The sequence below is a fragment of the Homarus americanus genome, unplaced genomic scaffold, assembly GCF_018991925.1.
Source record: "Homarus americanus isolate GMGI-L3 unplaced genomic scaffold, GMGI_Hamer_2.0 scaffold55143, whole genome shotgun sequence".
Taxonomy (NCBI): Eukaryota; Metazoa; Arthropoda; class Malacostraca; order Decapoda; family Nephropidae; genus Homarus; species Homarus americanus.
The window spans coordinates 31,805-54,397 of NW_024752702.1; the positions used below are offsets into that span (position 1 = coordinate 31,805).

Sequence of the window (22,593 nt, forward strand, 5' to 3'; positions counted from 1 at the left end):
TATTTCTGAACATTTTCATTAAAATTCATCAAAATTATTTTCCTTGTCATCGTCTTCAGCACCAAACAGCTCCTCCCAGTCTTCTCCTTGAACAGGGCGAGAGGGTACGTGCTTTTCGAATCGTTTTCAGTTAAAAAACTGTTACAGCACATGTATATTTTACCTAAACTGCACCTCAATGAATATATACTCAGAAATAAATAGTAGTTTTGCTGAAAAGTAATGTATTTCAATGTAAATTAGGATGAAATACATGACGAAAACAAAAGACTTTACCTAACCTTACGATGTTCAAGAGATGTTACTCGTTTTCTAATAGTTTTCAGTTAAAATACTATTATATTACAATGATATTCCATTCATACTGTGCTTGATTTAATACATTCACGGAAATGTAAGATTTTGCTGAAATGACGTACGGACTTGTGGAAAGTGGGATAAAATCATGACGAAAGCAATGATTCGCTTTCTTTCGTTCAAAAGATGTTACTGTAATCGCTTTTCGAATGGTTTTCAGTTCAAAACTTTTGCATCACAAGTGAATTAGGATACAATATTATTGAAATAAAACAGTTTTTAACTGAAAACCATTAGAAAAGCGATTACGGTAACATCTTTTGAACGAAAGAAAGCGAAAGTCATTGCTTTCGTCAGTTTCCACTGTAATACAAACATCATTTCAGCAACAATAATACATTTCCATATTCTCAGAAATAAATAGTAGTTTTGCTGAAACGTAATGTATTTCAATGTAAATTAGGATAAACTACATGAAAACAAAAAACTTTACATAACCCTCCAATGTTCAAGATATGTTACTCGTTTTTTTAATAGTTGCGGTTAAAATACTGTAATACAGTCAACCCTCACTTTACGCGGTCCCACATTCCGCGTTTCCACGTTTACGCAGTGCCCTGCCGGAACCCAGGATGCTCACATTCCGCGGTGAGTGTACCCCTTTACACGGAGAGTGTCCGGCTCGTCGCTATTTTTAGATTCGCCCCACCCACCTGCTCCCGCCTCCTCCCTCCTCTGCCTCCGTCTGGCCAAGCCGCGCGGTAAGGTTGCACAGTGCATGTCTCTGTTGCGTTATCACTGACGTCATATGACGTATTGGACTGTGATTGGCCATGCATCCCTACCTCCCTCCGCTGCTAGCTGTAATTGGTTTAAAGTAATATGACGTGTCCACCCGGGGGAGGGAGGGAGGGAGGGAGGGAGGGAGAGAGGGAGAGAGGGAGGGAGGGAGGGAGGAAAGACGACGCTTGACCTAGCCACGGCAGTTTCATCCCTCCAGGCCACACCGTGTAATCGTGCATCCATTGTTCTGTAAAATGGCTTCCGCCGGACCACCACCCCCAGAGAGAAACCTTTCCTTGCCTGGACCCAGCCGTCCTAAGCCCAAGAAGAAATGACGTTCCTTAAGCTTCGAGGTGAAGTACAAGATCATCCAAGAGTTAGAGAAAGGAACAAGACAGGTTGATTTTGCGCGCCAGCATGGTGTGAACGAATCTACGATCCGGACGATAAAGAAGGATGCAGCCAAGATAAAGGAACACATGAAGATCACAAAGTCTACAGGTGCTTCTATGATCAAGTATTTTCACAACCAGGTGCTTGTCAAGACAGAAAAATTACTTGTGAGCTACTTGGTGCGTCAGGCGCGACGGAACATGGCGGTCGACACGCGCTCTGTTAAGGAGTACGCACGTGAACTGTATGCTGCAGTGTCAAGAAAAAGATGGTAATTACAGAGCCCAAACCCTTTAATGCTTCCTCTGGGTGGTTACAGAGGTTTAAGATGCGGAACAAGATCACCAATATAAACATTGGTGGTGAAGAAGCCAGTGCTGACCGTGCTGCGGCTAGGGAATTTCCTCAATTTTACGTGAGATTATGGAGGAAGGACAGTACACCGACGACCAGGTGCTTAACATGGACGAATCTGGTCTTTTCTGGAAGAAGCTACCTTCCAAGACCTTCGTTGTGAAGAATGCCAGCAAGTGTCGGGGCCGGAAGATGCAGAAGGAGTGCATCACCGTCCTGTTTACCACCAATGCCTCCGGTACCTGTAAGCTCAAGTTATCGGTGATCCACACAGCCCGCAAGCCGCACGCCTACAAGAACGTGGACATGACCAAGCTAAATGTCCACTGGCTGACCGCACGTAAGGCGTGGATGTTCTCTACACTGTCCCTCTCCTGGTTTGATGACTGTTTCGTTCCGGATGTAAAGAAATTCTGTGAGCAACAGAATGTGCCATTCAAGATTTTGTTGCTGCTGGACAACGCACCAGGACAGTCGCCCCTACTGTTAGATCGTCACCCCAACGTAAAAGTGCTCTTCCTTCCTCCCAACACTACGTCTATATTACAGCCCATGGACCAAGAGTTAATCTGCAATGTAAAAGCTGCATTCTCAACAAAAAAATACCAGCTCCTGAACGACTACACCAACACCAGGGAAGAGTTGCGTAACCTGAGTGACACCACCACCGATAGCAAGAGCGAAGAAGACGAGGATCAACAGTTGGCAGAGCAAAAAATACTTTTCAAACAATTCTGGAGAATATTTAACATCAAGAAAGCTGTGGACTTCTTGGTGGAGGCATGGGATCAGCTGTCTGTAGCAACTGTTCGTCACGCATGGAGACATGTGTTGCAAGGCATTCCGGGCATAAGGCAGAGTCAATCTGTGAATGGTGAGGTTCAGACTGTTACAGTAGTAGTGGACCTTGCCAGAGAAGCTGCGCAGAGTGTTACAGCTGCAGGCTTCTCCGAGACCACCAACGACGACATCCTGGAGGTGATAAGGGATCCTGATGTGACTACCGACGAGATGGTAGATGATGATGACGATGACGTCAGTGAAGAGGCAGGTGGTGCGTCATCCCAAGAAGAACACTGCTTATCCCACAGTAATGTTAGGGGTGCCATCGAGTGTGTCGAGAAAATCAAGCTCCTCCTTTCCGACGACCATGACACAAACAGGTATGAAATCTTCACTACCCAGCTGTTGCAGACTATGGAGCCCTACTTCAAGGTTTATCACGACAACATAAACACCAGCCGTCAGCAAAGCATAACAGAGTTCTTCGCCCGCAACCCACCACAGCCAGCCCAAGCCAGTGATAGTGACAGAGGTAGAGACAGTGAAGATGACTTTGAGGGATTTGTCAGGGAGGCCCTGACAAGTGTGGATGACAGTGATGGTGACTCACCTGAGGGCCAGTAGCCTGCCCTCTGCCTCGGAACCAGCCTCCATCCCTGTACGCCGACCCATCTCTTCTACTAACGTAAGTCTTAAACCTAACTTTTAGTTGTCCTAACCTAACTTTTAGTTTTCCTAACCTAACCTTTATTTTTCCTAACTTAACCTTTATTTTTCATAACCTAACTTCTTCTATATTACTTGTGTGTGCATACCATCATAAAGTTAAGATAAAATTTTTACAACAACATAGTTGGGTGTCGTGAAAAAGTGGAGTCTGGGGGGTCGGCCCGGTCTCTATTTCAATTAATCCCATATGTTATGTTGTTCACTTTACGCGGTACCCTGTGGGTTATATTGACCGCGTAAAGTGAGGGTTGACTGTATTAGTGATATTCTATTCTTACTGTGCTTGATATAATACATCCCCGTGTGCCCAGCCATCTTTTCTACTAATGTAAGTGTTAAAAAACCTAATATTATTGATATTTCTCTTAATTATTAATTGTGTGTGCATACCATCATAAAGTTAAGATAATATTTTTACAACAACATAGTTGTGTGTGTCGTCAAAAAGTGTAGTTTGGGGGTCGGGCCAGTTTCTATTGGAATTAATCCCATATGTTCTGTTGTTCACTTAGCGCGGTTTTCACTTAACACGGTACCCTGTGGGTTCTATTGACCGCGTTAAGCAGGGTACTACTGTAATCGGTTCTAGGGCTTATATTCCTTAATATTTTAGTAAATATCAAGAAGTTTATACTATTCAATAATTTTAAAAGTTTAATTTTATTTTTTTTAGAAATTTTAACAATTATTGAACATAATTGAAGATAAGGTAACTAGTTTTATGCGCGCCATCCAGCCTGTCAACACACCAAACAGACGCCAGTCTCTCTGTCTTTTCAGTGGAGGTAACATCTTGCTTGAGACTCTCTTCAACTAAATGCTTTTTCTGTGTTTGCAAGCAAATTAGTGGTCATTTTTAAATGTATTTTACATATTGATAATACATAGCACAGTGCAGTGTTATTTTAAAGAAAATATTCTTTATTTACAGCAAGTTTAAACTGAAAATATCACGTGTTGAGATTGTTTGAATCCAGCATGGGGCATAAGAGATCAAGAAAAGCGATTTTAATCCAAGTACAGCGGAAAATTATTAAAAAAAAAAGAAGGCATTAGAAGAAATGCGCTATGCAAAGAATATGGCATGTCGACATCAACTGTGTAAACGCCTTAGTTAAGGTCGTTCAGGTGACGGGCAAGTCGAAGGGAATGATTGAAACCCGTCTTTTGACGCATTCAATATTTATTGATGTGGTCAAAACCTGCAGACAACAAGGCGTTCATTAGTATTACATGGTGATCTATCTGATACATAATTAGTTAGTCTCACACAATTTATCTTAATTATAATTGATTACTGAGCATAATGACATGATACAAAGTTCATAACTCTATTAATCTTAGCTACACTTCATTCCGCGTTGTCTTATTGCTCCATATAAGGCAGGAACGAGTGGGCATAATTAGTCCACAATATTTCAGTACTGAGGGGTATGTCATTACTTTGGCTGTACTTAAAAGTGCGGGTCAATGCGAACCAGTATGGTGTTCCAAGGGAAGATAGTTCTGTGCAAATTGTTTCAGTACAAAACTCGGCCAGGATTGGGAGTTGTTGTTCACCAATGCTAGCAGATTGTTGATCCTCACAGCATCACTTGAGGGGGCAGTCTCCTGGAGTCCAGGTGGCCACACCGCCTTTTAAATCATACATTAGCAGAGTCATGATGTCTTCTCCGCAAACACCGCCCACCCCCTAATCTTTGTTGGGTAAGGCAGCAAAAACGTCAGCACTGACACTAGTGTTGACGCCAGACGATGAAGACACTCCCGGCGATGCCAGCACTTACGCCAGTAGCGATGACAGTCCCGGTGGTAAAGTGTCCAGATGGCCACGCCGCCGTAAACACCGCCCACCCCCTAATCTTTGTTGGGTAAGGCAGCAAAAACGTCAGCACTGACACTAGTGTTGACGCCAGACGATGAAGACACTCCCGGCGATGCCAGCACTTACGCCAGTAGCGATGACAGTCCCGGTGGTAAAGTGTCCAGATTGCCACGCCGCCGTAAACACCGCCCACCCCCTAATCTTTGTCGGGTAAGGCAGCAAAAACGTCAGCACTGACACTAGTGTTGACGCCAGCGATGAAACACTCCAGGCGATGCCAGCACTTACGCCAGTAGCGATGACACTCCCGATGGTAAACACTCCCCCCACCCCGTCAGCTGCCAAATCTGTCGAGGCAACAGGTCGCGTGGGGGGTGGGAGGATCACTCGAGAGGGTGATCTGTGTTATGAGATCCATGACGCCCTCTCAGCGCTCACGCCAGTGTTGATGACACTCCCGATGGTAAACACCAGCCCCCCCCCCCCGTCGCTACATCTGGTGTGGTAACAGGCCGCGTGTTGGGTGGGGGAGGCACATGGTTGTTGACGCCAACGATAAAGCCAGCGGCGATAACAAACTGTGTCGACAATTCTTGCACAGAAAGACAAATTTAAAGAAGTGAAAGTGAGAGACAAATCTACCAGAGTGTTTAAAAGTAGATCCCTAATTGCAGAAACAGAGGTTACTTCTCATCTGGATTAGGGAAAAACAGATGAAAGGTGATTCAGTTTCTACTGAATTTATTTGTGAAAGAGCCAGGGAGATTTACGAACATTTAAACAAAGATCGACCTGGTTCTTCAGGCACAGAATTTGAAGATTTTAGGGCCAGGAAAGGCTGGTTCGAAAAATTTAAGAAAAGAAGTGACGTTTTTAGTGTAGTTAGGCATGGTGAGGCTCCTAGTGATGATAAGGAAGGGGCAGCAAAGTTTTTAGTGGAGTTTAAAGAACTGATGGATGAAGAAAATTATCTTCCACAGCAAGTGTTCAATGTGGACGAAACTGGGCTGTTTTGGAAAAAGATGCCCAAAAGAACATTCATCACCAGAGATGAAGCCTCTTTACCTGGGCATAAACCCATGAAAGACCATCTCACTCTATTGCTTGGTGCCAATCCTTCAGGGGATTTCCGACTGAAGCCTATGCTTGTCTACCACTCTGAGAACCCCAGGGTCTTCAAACAACAAAAAGTGGTAAGAGGAAAGCTTGGAGTTTATTGGAAGTCCAACCATAAGGCATGGGTGACAAGACAGCTCCTTAATGAATGGTCTGTTGAGGTGTTTTGCCCTTCTGTGAAGAGCTACCTAACCACCAATAAATTCCCTTTCAAGGCTCTTCTCCTCATGGATAATGCCCCTGGACATGACCCTCAACTTGCCAGAACTTTGGAGTCTCAATTTGACTTTGTGAAAGTGTTGTTTTTGCCTCCCAACACTACATCAATCATACAGTCAATGGACCAGAATGTGATCAGCAACTTCAAGAAGTTGAACATGAACAAAATGTTTAGGAGGTGTCATCAGGCATTTTCCACTGATCCTGAACTAACACTGAAACAGTTCTGGAAGACACAATTCAACATCCTGGAGGCTGTAAAATTGATTGTGTCATCATGGCAAGAAGTCTCCACTACATCCCTCAATTCTTCATGGAAAGCACTGTGGCCATCAGTAATCCATGATTTTCAGGGATTTGAGGAAGAAACAGAGTTGGACCAGGAGATTGTGTCCATTGGTCAGTCATTGGGCCTTGAAGTGGAGAAGGATGATGTCGAAGAGCTTGTGATGTCTCAAGAGGAGGAACGTACTCCTGAAGACTTGAAGCAACTAGATGAGATGTTAGAGGCTGACAATGGTGAGGAGGAAAAGGAAAGTGATGACCATATGTCAACTTCATAGTTGAAAGATGTTATTCACCACTGGAAGAAGTTCAGGAAAATGGCTTCAAGGCACCCAGATGTCCAAAAATATGAACTAACTTTGTGTCATGTTGAGGACACAATGGTCTCCTTCTTTAAACATGAGTTAATGATGAGGAGGAGAGATGCCCCACAGGCAAAAAATGACACTTTCTTCAGTAAAAGATAGAGGGAACAAGATGCTAGCCCTCAGCCTTCCACTTAAAGAAGGAGAGAGGATGTTCCTGGTGAAGAATCTGTCAGTCCAGAGGTTCCTGACAGTAAATTGCTTCTCCTCCACCTCCACTTCCTTCTCTTCTCCCTTCTGCTCCTGCACCTCCCACTTCAAATTCACATCACCATCATCATCCAGGAGCCTTCTACATACACACCTCAAAGTAAGTGTACTTTTCTACCTTTTTAGTTGAATTTAAGCAATTTTCGGTAAGCTGTAATCGATTACCCAAATACCCATTGAAACAATGGTTTCAGTTAATGAGTTTTCGGTTAACGAGCAACCTTCTAGAACGGATTGTGCTTGTTAACCGAGGGACCACTGTACTTGATAATTTATTAGATTTATCACTATTCAAGTTATTAGCTATTAGACAGTCACTTACCTCCTGGCTGACCACTTCACATTGTCACCAGGCACTGGGCTGCACAGAGTCTTGAATAGTCCATAGCACGTACCCGTACTAGTATAGTCCAGTCGTCACGAAACTCTTTATACTTAAGGCACTCACGACATTAGTTAATTATTTATTCTGTGAATTATTAATCTGTTTACATGAAATGTTCTAGGCCAACAAATTAGTTCTCATGGTCTTACAAACAAGACAATGTTAATTCCCTAAGTCTGAAACTTCCGTAATTTGAACACGCTCCAGCTTGGGGGGGTTCAGTTGTTGTTGTGCTCCACTCTTGTTTGTTCTTTTCATCTGTATATACTGGTTCCCAAGTGTATTATTAGGGCCTGTAAAGGCAAAGCAACACCACCGAGAACCATAACGTTGGCCAGATTTACCGTAAGTGCATAATAGATAATGTATAAACGTAACTCAGTATAAGTGTGAGTATGTACCGTAAGTCCTACACTGGACCTTAAGAGTCATCTGCTACAAAAAACTAAGTACAGTGTGAATGTATACTGGCAATTTTAAATTTTGGGGGGAAGGAATTTTTCAGCCAATTGATGGTTGAAAGATTCCAGGGAGGATAGGTTACACTTACATCATAAGTCTAGATAAGAGGGATAGCCTCAAGCCCCAAATAGTCCGACTTAGGGAGGTCTTACTGCAAAAATAACTATGAGGGATTGATCTCTGTCTGCTATCTGTATAATAAATCAATTTGATACAATATACAGTAATGTTTGTTTCACAGTTGATATAAGTTGTGTAAGTGAACTATGTTAATATTTTTCTAATTGGGGCCAGATCAGAGCTTGCCAGTTGAGTGGGTGCAGCACTTTCCTTCTGTTCTGGGGTTTAGTGGTTCGATTCCAGCCTCCCATGTGCCGAAGGCTTCGTATACTATGTGCCGTATCCTCGCTGTCCCTTATGGGCAGTCGTGCTTTTGTGACTCACTTGCAATTGGGCCAAAAGTTATTTAAATTTAGATGAAATATGGATTTGTAAATTGTCTAATTTTGATTGAAACAGGCTAATATTTATATTTTGGTTCAAGCTGGAATGCGACGTCAGCAATGTTACCTAGGTATGTTAATTCCTAGCCAATTCGCCAGGCCAACATGCAGGCAATTAAAACATCTAATAATTACTTAATAATTAATATTAGGAGGACACGTTGCTACCTGGCATTTAATTGCAATTCTCAAACCCCCTCCTTCACCCCCAACCTTACGCATCACGATCCTTATCTCTTGCCTGGCGATTCAGCTATAAATGTACACAAAGGAAAGCTCCGTGAATTTGTGTTCTAATTGCTGAAATACTCACCTCCAACAGGATATTGTATACGGTATTTGTACTTAATAGCACAGTGATGAAGTAAGAGTGACTTTTATTTTGTTAAGTCTCTCATTTATTGTATTTGGGACATTTTCTTATACGACTTTTGGTCAGCATGGCGACCAAAACACATTTTCTCTGTGAAGTCGTTTTGATCGTTGTGACTATCCCTTGCCTTTAAGTCACTCAGTGAATGTCGCTGCGCCCTCCCGGGCTCGTCTTCACTGAAAGAGAATATGTGAATAGATCTAATTATATATACATATATATGTATATTGTTTATGATCTTCTTTGTCAAAATTATTCACGTGCTAGTAGAATGCCATGACTGTCTGTTCCTACTCTTATGTTCGTTCACAAAAACCTTTGGGCTTCCGCCCTCGGGTTTCTAATTGCTCTCAGCATAAAGGCCAGAGTTGAGTTTTTCTCTTCATAATTTTATTTCATTCATGTCCTCAGTAGCGGGTTCAGCCTTTCCAGGCGAACTTTGAGGTTGCTAGACTTAGCGTTCCTTCCGGAATGTTGACCTTCCGGTCTTCCTAGCAATCTAGAGTTATGTTGAAATGGACTTTACATCCTTATATGGGTTATACGAGAACAATTCAGGGTGGAATTCTCAACCCAATAAATATTGCTAGAGTAACAGTGAACGTTGCTGCCAATAGAGCGCTATGTTAGTGTCTCAGCACTGTCAACCCTGCCGGGTGATAGTACGCACTAGGAATTTTCCCTTAAGTGTTTACTTGGTGGATAATGTCTGTGTCCCTGATTGGCAACTAATACAAATCTTGATGATCCCTCTAAATAAAATTTTCTGATTGAAATTATTTTGTAAAAATAAAAAATACAGTGGTCCCTCGGTTAACGAGCACAATCCGTTCCAGCAGGTTGCTCGTTAACTGAAGTTAAGAATCTTATGGAAGGTAAATTGTTAACCGAGGCGCTCGTTAACCGAGGGATCACTGTAAATAAATAAGTTTCATTGAGTTAAGGGATACTTGATATAAGAGTCTTATAATCCCACAACTGAAAACCATTCGAAAAGCGATTACGGTAACATCTTTTGAACGAAAGAAAGCGAAAGTCATTGCTTTCGTCACTTTCCACTGTAATACGTACATTATTTCAGCAAAAATATGACATTTCCATGTTCTCAGAAATAAATGGTAGTTTGGTTGAAACGTAATGTACAGTATTTAACATTAAAATGCAAAAATAGCTATAAAAACAATTAATACACACGTAATGTACTGGCTGGCATCTCCACTCGTCCCTGCTCCCGCCAGTCACCTCCTTCCCGCTCTATCCCTCCGCCTCCTCCACATCGTCACTACTGTTGTATTACAATAATATTCTATCCTAATTGACTTGAATAAATACTACGATACCATATTTCTGAATATTTTCATTAAAATCCATCCAAATCATTTTCCTTGCCATCGGCAGCACCATACAGCTTCTCCCAGTCCTCTCCTTGAACAGGGCTAGAGGGTACGTGTTTTTCGAATCGTTTTCAATTAAAAAAATGTTACATCACACGTATATTTTACCTAAACTGCGCCTGAATGAATACATTCTTGGAAATAAATAGTAATTTTGCTGAAACGTGATGTATTTCAATGTAAAATAGGATAAAATACATGACAAAAACAAAAGACTTCACCTAACCTTCCAATGTTCAAGAGATGTTACTCGTTATTTTAATAGTTTTCGGTTAAAATACTGTTATATTACAATGATATTATATTCATACTGTGCTTGATATACTACATTCACAGAAATGAAATATTTTTGCTGAAATGACGTAAGTATTACAGTGGAATGTGGGACAAAATCGTGACGAAAACAATGACTTTCGCTTTCTTTCGGTCAAAAGATGTTACCGTAATCGCTTTTCGAATGGTTTAGTTAAAAAACTGTTGCATCACAAGTGAATTAGGATAGAATATTATTGTAATACAACAGTTTTTTAACTGAAAACCATTGGAAAAGCGATTACAGTAACATCTTTTGAGCGAAAGAAAGCGAGTCATTGCTTTCGTCACTTTACACTGTAATATGTACGTCATTTCAGCAAAATATTACATTTCAATATTCTCAGAAATAAATAGTACTTTTGCTGAAACGTGATGTATTTCAATGTAAATTAGGATAAAATACATGACGAAAACAAGAGACTTTACCTAACCTTCCGATGTTCAAGAGATGTTACTCGTTTTTTAGTAGTTTTCGGTTAAAATACTCTTATATTATTGATATTCTATTCATACTGTGCTTGATATAATACATTCACGGAAATGTAATATTTTTGCAACTACAATGCTGATGTCAACACAAGCGTGGTTACAGCGAGACTGACTGAGTGAGGGAGAGCTATGCGTGTGTGTGAGGTTGCGGGAGCGGGCGGTGTCCCGTGTTCGGTGCCGCGCGCGAGTTGAATGGCGCGCGATTTGAATGTATTTAAATTACTTCAATGTACAGAATATTCCTCTGGCAGGGCAATCTGCGTATTTGCGAATCCGTGAATGCTAAACCCGCGTATGTGAAGGGCCGACTGTACTTTCATCAGGGACACTGGTTGCTCGTGCATTATTGTCTCTGAGGAAGCCCTGCCTGACGATGACATCTCCAGGTACCCGAAGGTTAGTGTCTCCGATTATTTAGGCCGTGTTGACCAGTTCCCTGTTGTTAGGTGCTACCTGCGTTGCTCCTATTTCACTGGTTGGTCTAATGTGGTAAGAGCTCCCATTAAATTTGCTAGTGTCCTCATTGGTAATGTTCTCGGTGTTCGTGACCCTAACGAGCTGGAACCTTTAAAACTTTCCTCGCCACCAGCACCAGTCTCCTCGCCACCAGCACCAGTCTCCACGCCACCTGCCGACATCGACAACTCGCCACCAGCACCAGTCTCCACGCCACCTGCCGACATCGACAACTCGCCACCCTCACACACCGCCACGCCTCCAGCCAAGTTCCAAGCTGTAGAGACACGGACGGCGAAGGTGAAACGGCTGCATCCCCTGATTCTGCTGAATTTGTTGCCACTGACTGTGACGCCCAAGGAGTTCACCAAGCTTCAAGACTCGTGTGCCAGGGTAAGGGAGAAGGTGACTTCCGTGGAGGAGGATCCGGTGAGAGATGGGTTGGTTTTCAAGTTTGTTTCTATTAATGGGGTGTTACACAGGTCTTGTGTGTCATCCAAGCGACCAGCTAAAGTAGGTCGGTTTTTACTTGTTGTCCCTGCTGTTTGTCGGAGTAACATTCTCTCTGTAGCTTACAAGAGCCCTCTAGTAAGTCACTGTTCTCGTAGGAAAACTTATAGGAAGGTCGCTGATCAGTTTTACTGGCCAGGTATGGGGGTGGATATTAGAGCTTTTTGTAGGAGTTGTGATCAGTGCCCACGTATGTCCGCCAAGGGTAGAGTCCGTCCTGTTCCACTTGTTACGACCCTTGGGCCTCTTAAGGGTGTAACAATATCACAAATTACACATTGTACTATAGGTCCAGGAATAGATCCCACCAAATTATCACCTCATTACTATGGGGTATATTGAAATACATGCAGCAGTTTTAATAGCAGAATATATTAACAAATAAACATTAAAATAAATATATCAGTATGTACAAAAATTAACAAATACAAGTTAAATCTGATCAAATAATTGACTCAACCAAGTGACAAAATAATGAACACAAAAGTAAAGACTTATTTAGTCTAAAAACTACGATGAACAACGTGGTCTATCCACCACACGAAACCTCATAAATAAGTAAGTTATTTTCCGTGGAACTCCAAAATATGATTAACAATAATCTTTTACAAATAATACTTTACTTGGTGTTATAAAAGTCGAGCAAGGTTTACACGTTATACCACTAGAAACATACAGTACAATAAGAAAGGAGATACTCTGTACTTAACTTAAAACTGCCGGGCCCATACTACTGTAAACAAAGCGAGCGGACGCGGCAGAAATGACGTCACAAACAAAAGACGTTCACGTTGCGAATGCACAACCAACGATGGAACGCTCACTCGTAACACACCAGGTGGTTATGTGATATCCCTTACACAAAGCACCCACAGGTCTAACCACTACATATATATTTACTTTTACTTTTATCCTAAATGAGAGTTTGCTGTATCATTTAATTTGTTGTAGTTAATAGTGTTTTGGTGAATATGAATGGAGAGATGGTGTAAAAAGAAGAGACAGAAGAAACCTGTTTTATTATACTATATTGTCCTTCAGACTCAGCCTTTATATTCAACTCATGAACTGTGCCACATACCCCTCAGCCATTTAGTGTTGAACACCAAGGTGCTCAATATGGGGGAACACCAGTCCTTCCTGGCTCTGGCTCCACGAAAGTTGGCTGACATAAATCAAACTATTCTCACACTGAAACGGGCCAGTGAATTGCATACATGATGCTTTTGTTATTAATGTTGAACTGTAAGTTTGATGCTGATAAATGTCTCTTGTTAGGTAGAACTATTGTCTTTCCTGCATGAATGCTTTTATCATGCAATTATCAGTTTGATCCAAAAAAAATAACATTTGCTGCTCGAGCTGGCCACATCCTCTGGTGTGCTAGAGTAAATGTCCAAGAAGCTATAAGGATGGTTATTAATACCAGAGACTACTGATTAAAGTCATCTTGAAGTCATGTTAACATGTACATTATTTACAAACCTAATTTATTTATATCCACTGCAATGTTTAGCACAAAGTGCAGAATAGCTAAATTTACTTCCTTTGTGGTGTAGTAATTATCAACAGATGTTGAACTTTTGCTGGTACATAAATAATCAAACACCATACACGCGTTCCTGATCAACAGGATCAACTTGCTAACATTCTTGATCTTTGTTTTACCTCTAACCTCTCACACTATTCATACTCAATTTTGGCCCCCTTAGGGTCTTCTGATCACAACCTTATTTCTATTAAATCAAACTGGGCACGACCACCTACCCCACCCCCCTCTAAACATCAACTATGGCACTATCGGAGGGCAAGCTGGCAATCCTTACGAGAATTCTTCACCGACTTTCCTTGGGATGAATGTTGCTTTTCCACTCGGGACGCCTCGGTATGTGCTGACAGCATTGCTGGGGCTATACGGGGCGGTATGAGTGCATTTATCCCATCTTCTACCAAAACTTTCACATTTCAATCATGGTTTGATCGGGCCCGCTCTCTTGCTTGCAGGGTGAGAGATAGGCATATCGAGCTATGAAACTATCTCCTTCTCCTATTACCCACACCTCTTTCATTACTTAGGAATCGTTGTAAGACTATTCTTCTCAGAGGCTGCTGAATTTGATTAAAAGAAAGACCGCTGTCCTGAATTTTCCTGTAATCCTTCTGTCTTTAACTAAAAACATTCGTAACAACTTCTTGCACGCTTTCTTTCTCCCCTCTTCCGGCCCCAATAACTTATAGCCAATTATCCCCTTATTATTAATCTTTTGGCTCCTTATTCTCCTGATTCCACCTTAGACTATCTCACTTCCATCCTCCTACCCTGAACCCACGTGACTTTACTGTAATCACCCAGGGTTACGTGTTATCCAGGTTGATGTGAATACATGGACCGACGAATACCCCTGCTCTGAGGGAGCAGCCCTGGCCCCGCGGTTACGCGCCTCTTGCCTTTTGCCTCAAAAAACTCAAACTTTTCCTTCTTCTGGAAGAACGCTTTGTCCAGCCCCAAGTATCCCAAGAAGGGTGACCATTCTAATCCTCAACCATTTCCATTGCCCAACTTCATCCCTCTCTAAGATTTTCGAAACTCTAACTCCCCATTTTCTCCGGGCCACCTTGAACGCCTCTCTTTGTCGGATCATCAGTATGGAGCCGCCAGGCAAGATTCCTACTGGTGATCTGCTCTCCATTGCACCCATCTTTGTCATCCTCTCTTAGGGATTATAGCGTGAACTTTTGTCGTGTGGTTTCTTGACATCTCCCAAAGCATTTGACAGGGTATGGCACAGTCTTTTGCTTTTCTAAACTTCCTTCGCTTTCCCCACTTTTGTTTTCATCTCTAGCTTCCCTTTGGAGAACCATCCATGGCAGTTAAGGTCGTGAGGAATCGATTTCTCGCCTTTTCTATCAGTAGTGTATGCCCCCACAGGGTTCTGTTCTTTCACCTACTCTTCCTTCTTTTTTATCAAGGATTTACTTCACACTACAACTAATTCTCTCCATTCTACGCTTGATGATTCTACTCCTCACATTTTCTTCTCCCTTCCCCAACTCTCTCAAAGTAGATCTTGTTTGTAGAACTGATATCATTACTTTATCAACGAGATCTGTGCAGCATCTCTGAATGGGGGAGGAAACTTGCTGGGTTCAATAGTAATAAACTCAATATTTACTAATTAGACGCATCTCCACCAATTACATTTCCCAGGATGCTAATATCCTCCCAAATTCTGAAATGTATATGTTAGGCCTCACCATTTCTCCAATATGTCCTGAAATCACACACCCTTAGGTATAACTAAAGCTGTCTCCCCGAAGCTGGGAATAAGCACAGATGCCTCAAGAGCTACTTAATTCTGAGCAGTTGCTCCAAGCATATAAGTGATCTATCTGTTCCCTAACTCTGGAGTACTGCTCTCATATTTGGGGTGGCTAATTTTCTGTCCAACTATTAGGATAGGAGGAATCAAAAGGTATTTCTGCCTTATTAACTCTCAACCTTTTAGCTGTCGGTCAATCTCTCTTCCTTTCTCTTCGGCCGCTAATGTTGTTTTACCTCTTTTTCTCTTTTATGGTGTACTAACAGGCAATGTTAGTGATTTGGCATCCTAGGTATCACGCAAGGCCGTGGGGTCTGCATCATTGCCAAGAGTGCCCACTGCTTTCTTCTGTGGATGTCAGGTCACACGGCTAACAACCCATTATAGTACCTCCTTTCTTTCTCACATTAAAATAAACTGTGGAATGCACTGCCTTCTTCTGTATTTCCATGCTCATACAATGTCTCACTCTTAAAAAGCTGGTTTTCCTGCTCCTTCGTGCTGTAGATTAATACAGCATAATTTTTTTCTACAGCACACCCGCTTTTGTTAATGCAGTTTCTACTCCTTTCCATGATTTCTCATTTATATGTACTCACAGAACCGGACTTTCACTTTCCATGCACATGGCGCCTCTTGCTTATATGGGTGCATCTACTCATATATATGTGAAGTAAAATTTTTTTTTTTTATTCATTTCATACAATTCATACAAATTACTCGCCAGAATATAATTTATACTGCTGGAATTCTACAATATGATGATCAGTTTTGTATATAAACACTATGGATTTTGCATTAGATATCCCACCCTAAGATCTACGTAATAATTTGGTTAACACAAAGCAAATATTTTATCATTTGTGCAAATATATGAAGTTTAGCATTCAAAAAATATTCCCCTGACCTACAAGGAATCCAGAAAACAATTATTATCCCAATATCTTGATATTTACAAACAAATATATTTTCTCCCCAAAGCTTCTGGGAGGAGGAGGGGGAGGGAAGGATCCACCCAGCTAGGGCGGGAGTATTTGATTGACAGATAGTGTCCCTTGAAGAAATATTTTCAGATGTATTTACTGAAGATATATGTTTTAGCTTATAAAATTCATACAATACTCTGGCTAAGAATATACTTATATTTAAATTTTACAATATATGATCATTTTGAATATAAACATCGCGGATTTTGCATTAGACATACAAATTTTTGTGATCTAATGTAACAACTTGCTTGCTAATAAAGCAACATTTTATCTTTAGCAAGTTATAGTTTAGTATTCAAAATATTCCTGACCTGGGTAAGGAACCCAGAATGTTTAAATTATATTATCCTTAACTTTAGTCTGAGATATATTATTTATTAAAAGAAAAATTAGTATTTTCTCCCAACATTTCTCTGGTAGGAGGAAGGTTGGGACAGACCCACCCAGTTGGCGTGAGGAGGAGGGGGAGGCACAGGGGTACTTGGATTGACAGATAGTGTCATGAAGAATATTTTTTTTTTTTTATTAACTGAAGATATTTGTTTTAGCCTGGTAAAATTCATACAAATTACTCTCACCAGAATTTAATTTACATTGCTGGAATTCTTACAATATGATGAACAAAAATTTTATCTTTTGTGCAAAATATATGAAGTTAACATTCAAAATATTCCCTGATCTGCAAGGAATCCAGAAGTGTCAATTATATTATCCTAACATTATCCGGAGGTATTATTTATTACTAAACGTTAACATTTCTCAGAGAGGTAGATGCTAGTGAGCTGGGAAGAGGGGTGGGGGGGGGGATTTGAGTCCATTATATGAATGGACATTAACCTGGCGACTGTATTTCTCTTAAATATTAATTGTGTGAGCATACCATCATAAAATTTGATGTCCTTTTTATTACAACATAGGTATTGTGTCGGAAAAAGTGGAGTTTGGGGGTCGGGCCAGTCTGTATTGGAATTAATCCCATATGTTCTGTTGTTCACTTTACGTGGTTTTCACTTTCTGCGGTACCCTGTGGGTTCAATTGACCGTGTAAATTGGGGTACTACTGTATTTACAATTTCTTTCCGTTCTTTTTTTTTCTCGCCCCCCAGGCTCCTTTGTGGGTCATTTGACCTGTGTCCAGGTGGGCTAATTCCCGTAAAAAACAAAAAAAAACAAAAAACATGTACTGTAAGGTCAAAAAACCACACCACCACCATATTCAATGGGTATAATTATCTGATGAGAAGTCACCTCATAAGTATGTACTGTAACATTTGCAGGCAAATGTTGGTCACATTAAATTTTAATTCAAACTTTGGTTATCCACAGATACAACAATATGTTACCTCACTGAGCATCTTGGTCCTGATCATTTATAACAAAGAATTACTCTTTTATAAACAAAAGGTCACTGGTCCACCTTTTGGACAATTTGGACCTGTAGCTACAACGATCACTCGTAATGGGTGTGATTATCTAATGGCATCTCTTTTAAGTAATGCAGGTGGTAATCACTCCGCTAAATCAAATACGTACAGTTATCCGTAAATTGGGCAATGAAGTGGGTAGTATATCCGTGAAATCCACTTTCTTCTCAGAAACTTCATTGTCAGAGTTAGATTTAAATTTTAATAGGTTTTAATCCTTTGTTATTGTGTATCTTGCATGTGTCAAAAATTAACCCAAACTGCTATAATAAACAATAAAATGATACATAGCGCTTCATCATATATAGTAGCACATATTTTAAGTTAACAAAATTGCTCTAGGCAATGCTAAGAATTAACCACACAATTCAGTCAGCCAGCTGACTCAGATGTGTGTGGCTGCTAAACTGTGCTGTGTGTACACCATGACATCACAGGTAGTGGCCTGGAGCACAGCTGGCTGGTGACTGTTTCAGTTATTGTTGCCCCCACACATTTGTTTACTTCCCACACATACACACCCATGCTCTACATTGTTTCTTTTATAGGTACATCCTGCTATAGTTGTACAATGTTCTACACCCACTAGATATATGACACCTGATCTCCTGCCTAAAAGAATGTGATGAAACAAAGTGTTTCAATATCTTATGACAACTCTTGTGTTGCTCATGTTACATCAAACACAAGTCTTCCCCCTCACAACATTTCACCCTGTGCAGTATATATGTATTTAGTTGTTTATTTATTTAATTTCATTAATGTTCTATCTTTTGGAACAGATGGGTGCTCTTGCTGTCAAATAATCTCATGGTGAGATGCCTTCCCTAGATGGTAATTTATCATTCTTAGGAGAGGTGCTTGTAGCCCTTCCACTTCACCCCCATCTTGCCAAGCTGATTGTGATTGGCTATCTGTTCGGTTGTGTCATGGAATGTAAGATTATTGGTGAGTAAAGATGTTATTCTCATTTAAGATCTTAAAATTTGTCTCTGTTTTCTGCCTCTTTGTTCTACAGGATCCATATGGGTTAATTAGTTTGTCATGGTAGAATGGATGCTTCACTTGTAACAGTACTTTGACTTAATGGATCATACTGTTTACTGTCAAGCATTGTATGCCTTCTTGTTTTGTATCCTAGTTAATTTATGGAGTTCTTTTGGCTGTCATAAAATTATTGTTGGGGATGGGGAAGACAACATATAGTGGGAAGATAGTTTTTATGATTAATAATAGATGGGTGAGTGTATAGGCTGTCTGGCCAAACTGTCTACACTGCTTTATAGATTTTATTATTAATTGTGTGAATGATTGTATTATAACAGCCACATTCTTTTTGTAAGGCAGTGCATAAATTTTTTGATAATCTGTATATTATAACTTACTCAAGTAGAATAAACATGTTAATTCCTTAGGGGTTACATTCCAAACCAAATCACCATTGAGGTTGAATCTGGGAAGTGAAGGAAGAAAAATTAACATTACATTAGCCTCTTACCACTGATTGGCCTGTAATCCACTTTGACTGTCAATCAGTACTCTGTTACACACTGTTGGCACAAACTGGGTATACACTGGCTCCAGAGTGTATCTGTGCCAGCATTGGTCAAGTCAGGTCTTGAATGATCTAACTCTTGGTGCTGTCTCTCATTGTCAGATTATTCATATTCATCTGACAGTGATGGCCAATAACAGGCACATTTTAACATTGCACAATATCAAATGCAACATATCACATTCTACTTTTTTATACCACAGTATTTTTTTCCACAATACATGTTTTTTAATTATCCTTTAGTTAGCTTAGGTGTGAAGTGTGATTTATTACACTATAATCTTTGTGTATTTAATGATGCCTTTGCTTTTAATCTATTTATTTTTTATTAACATCAAACACATTTGTTTAATTAGACCCAACTTATCAAATGCTACCTCACTGTAAATAGACTTTGTAAATTTTATCTGTCAATGGTTATTTGTTTTCTCTACTGTTATTTCTTTTCAACTGCTGGTTTGTCATTGAGAGGCATCCATGCCCAACCATTCCGAGATGAGCTAAATGCCTATCTTTCCAAGGTCTCCTGGGCTTGTGGCTCCTCTGATTGCATTGCTGTTCTCAACATCTATGGTGTAAAGATACACACACACACACACTTTATTATTATTATTTATATTTACTATCAGTATTTTGTCTTTTTAACTCATTCATATTATATGCCTATAGGCTGTACACTCCTACATACAAATGTTTGCAGACAATGACAAGTTATTTAGTTAAATTAAGAATCATACTGACTGCGAAGAACTGCAGAAAGATGTCTGTGAGATTCAATCTCAGTCAAAGGAATGGCTACTAAGATTCAATGTCAAGAAGTATAAGAGGCTGCACCTGTGTCATACCAAGGGTAAGGAGGCGTATCATATGTCCCAACAGGACAAAGAAACTACATTAATTGAGACAATGTGAAAATAACCTGGGTGTATATTTTGACTACGAGCCAAAGTTCTCGCTCTATTGCGAGAAGGTGAAGCAAGCAACTAAATTATTAGATCTTATAAGAAGGTCGTTGAGATGTAGACGGTTCGTCCCTTGTAACGATCTTCAAGAGTTAGGTGCTTCTCTGTCTGGTCACCGAGATATGCTAGGGACTGTCTGTGGATTGCAAATGTCCAAAGGAGGGCCAGCAGACCAATGCCCTTGCACTACGGCACCTCAGCTATCAAGAGAGATTATAGTGCCTGCAATTGCGTTGCTTTTACTACTCACGGGCAAGAGGTGACCTACCTTTGAGGTGTATAATCATCTCAAAGGGCACTTCCCAGCTGAGTGTGTTAATACCTGGAGATGGCAGAAGCTCGCCCCACTATGGATCACAGCTCAGAGTTGATGAAGCCGCAAACCCAGAAAACTGTGAGGGCAACTTTTTCGTAGTGAGACTTGTGAACTCTTGGAACAATCTGCCAGAGAGTGTTCAGATACATGCAGGAGTCAGTGCATGCCCAGTACTTGCCAACAGTGTGTAACAGAGATGTGACCGATCGCCAAAGCAGCTTTATGAGCCAATCAAAAGTGAAGAGGATAAAACGAAAATTAACTTTCTCTAAAATTGTTGTTCATTAAAAAGAATAGGTAAAAAATTTTTACTTGTTGTAGCTGAAATGCATTCAGATCTGCAACTAGCTGTGGTCATAGTATTACTATTACTGTTGAATTGCAGTGTAGTTGGCAATTCAAAGGTTTCTTAGTTCTATAAGTCTACGATCCTTGTAGTTGTGTAGCTCCATAGTGCCGAGGTGTTTATGAACGAGGAAGATGGCAATTGGATGAGAAACAATTGGTGGAGAGTACAAAAGTTGGAAAAAAATTTCCCATCCCCGGAATTTTCCGTAAAATGTACCCCTCAGTAAGTCTTTCCCAAAGTCTCAATATTCTAAAAAATTCTGCTTTTGTGAATAATTTTCTGACCTAATTTCAGTTACAGCCAGCGGAGATATAACCATAAATTACTGTACTTGAATTAACGAAAAATGTGAAATAACCAAATTCATAATATTTTAACATTATAGTTTTTGACTATTTCCTAATTTTTTATTGGATTAATTGTTTTTATTCTAACCAACAAACATACTCAGTTACCATCTCCTGGCTGCCACAAAAAAGTAATCTATTTGTAATTACAGTACACTGTACCCTGGTTAATTACAGTACACTGTACCCTGGTTAATTAAAGTGAACTGCACCCTTGTTAATTACAGTACAATGTACCCTTGTTAATTACAGTACACTGTACCCTTTATTAATTACAGTACACTGTACCCTTGTTAATTACAGTACAGGTTGTACCTCTAGTCCGGCAACCTCGCGACCTGGCCGGTGCCGGACCATGGAAATTCACCCTTTACCTGGATAGATACACTAGCGTAGCTGGGGGGGTCCGACCCGGGCGGCACTTTTGGGTCTGCTCATCACCCATATCTGCAGCTACTGGAGACGTTAATCCATCCCTTTGTATCGGCGGCAAGTTAATCCTTGTCGTGTTTGACCTAACACCTGACCCACATCTGTCTCCTACTATTCAGAACGAGTTTATAGAAATTTTGGGAGAAAACGTAAGAAGCAAAGTCATCAAGCAAGTAAAAGAAGCAAAGTACTTTTCCATGATATTCGACAGCACTCCTGATATTTCACATAAGGATCAAACGAGCCAAGTTTTACGCTATGTTATGATCGATGGAGATAAAGTGAAGGTTGTGGAATCATTTGTCGATTTCATTGAAACAAAAGGTAAAACCGCCGAGAATATTTCAATGATGATTTTGGAACAATTAGAGAAAGACGGAATTGATATTCAAAATTGTAGAGGGCAAGCATATGTTAATGCTGCGGTGATGGCTGGTGTTCATACTGGTGTTCAGAAACGTATCAAGGAAATTAATAAAAAAGCAGAATTTGTCGCTTGTACAAATCACTCGCTGAATTTGGCGGGTGTTCATGCGGCTTCTGTTGCTGTGAATTCTGTTACCTTTTTTGGATGTGTGGAACGTTTGTTTGTATTTTTTCCTTCATCAACCCATCGCTGGGATGTTCTAACTTCAGTCACTGGTCAAAGTGTC

At 40.6% G+C, this 22,593-nt stretch overlaps 1 protein-coding gene across 2 annotated transcripts in view; it reads left to right on the forward strand.

Moving 5' to 3' along the window:
• LOC121855171 overlaps positions 1 to 19,389 on the forward strand; it is a 31,967-nt gene extending 12,578 nt beyond the window's left edge. Inside the window, exon 3 of one of the 2 annotated variants that reach the window (XR_006086727.1) lies at positions 18,762 to 19,389. Coding sequence is in view for 1 of the 2 variants with exons in the window: in XM_042350038.1 (XP_042205972.1) it covers positions 11,870 to 12,019 (150 nt within the window). In the remaining variant the exon portion in view is untranslated. Of the gene's footprint in view, positions 1 to 11,869; positions 12,094 to 18,761 lie in introns of those variants that run through there. The other variant, XM_042350038.1, reaches the window with a different exon arrangement.
• The last annotated feature ends 3,204 nt before the right edge of the window (positions 19,390 to 22,593 follow it).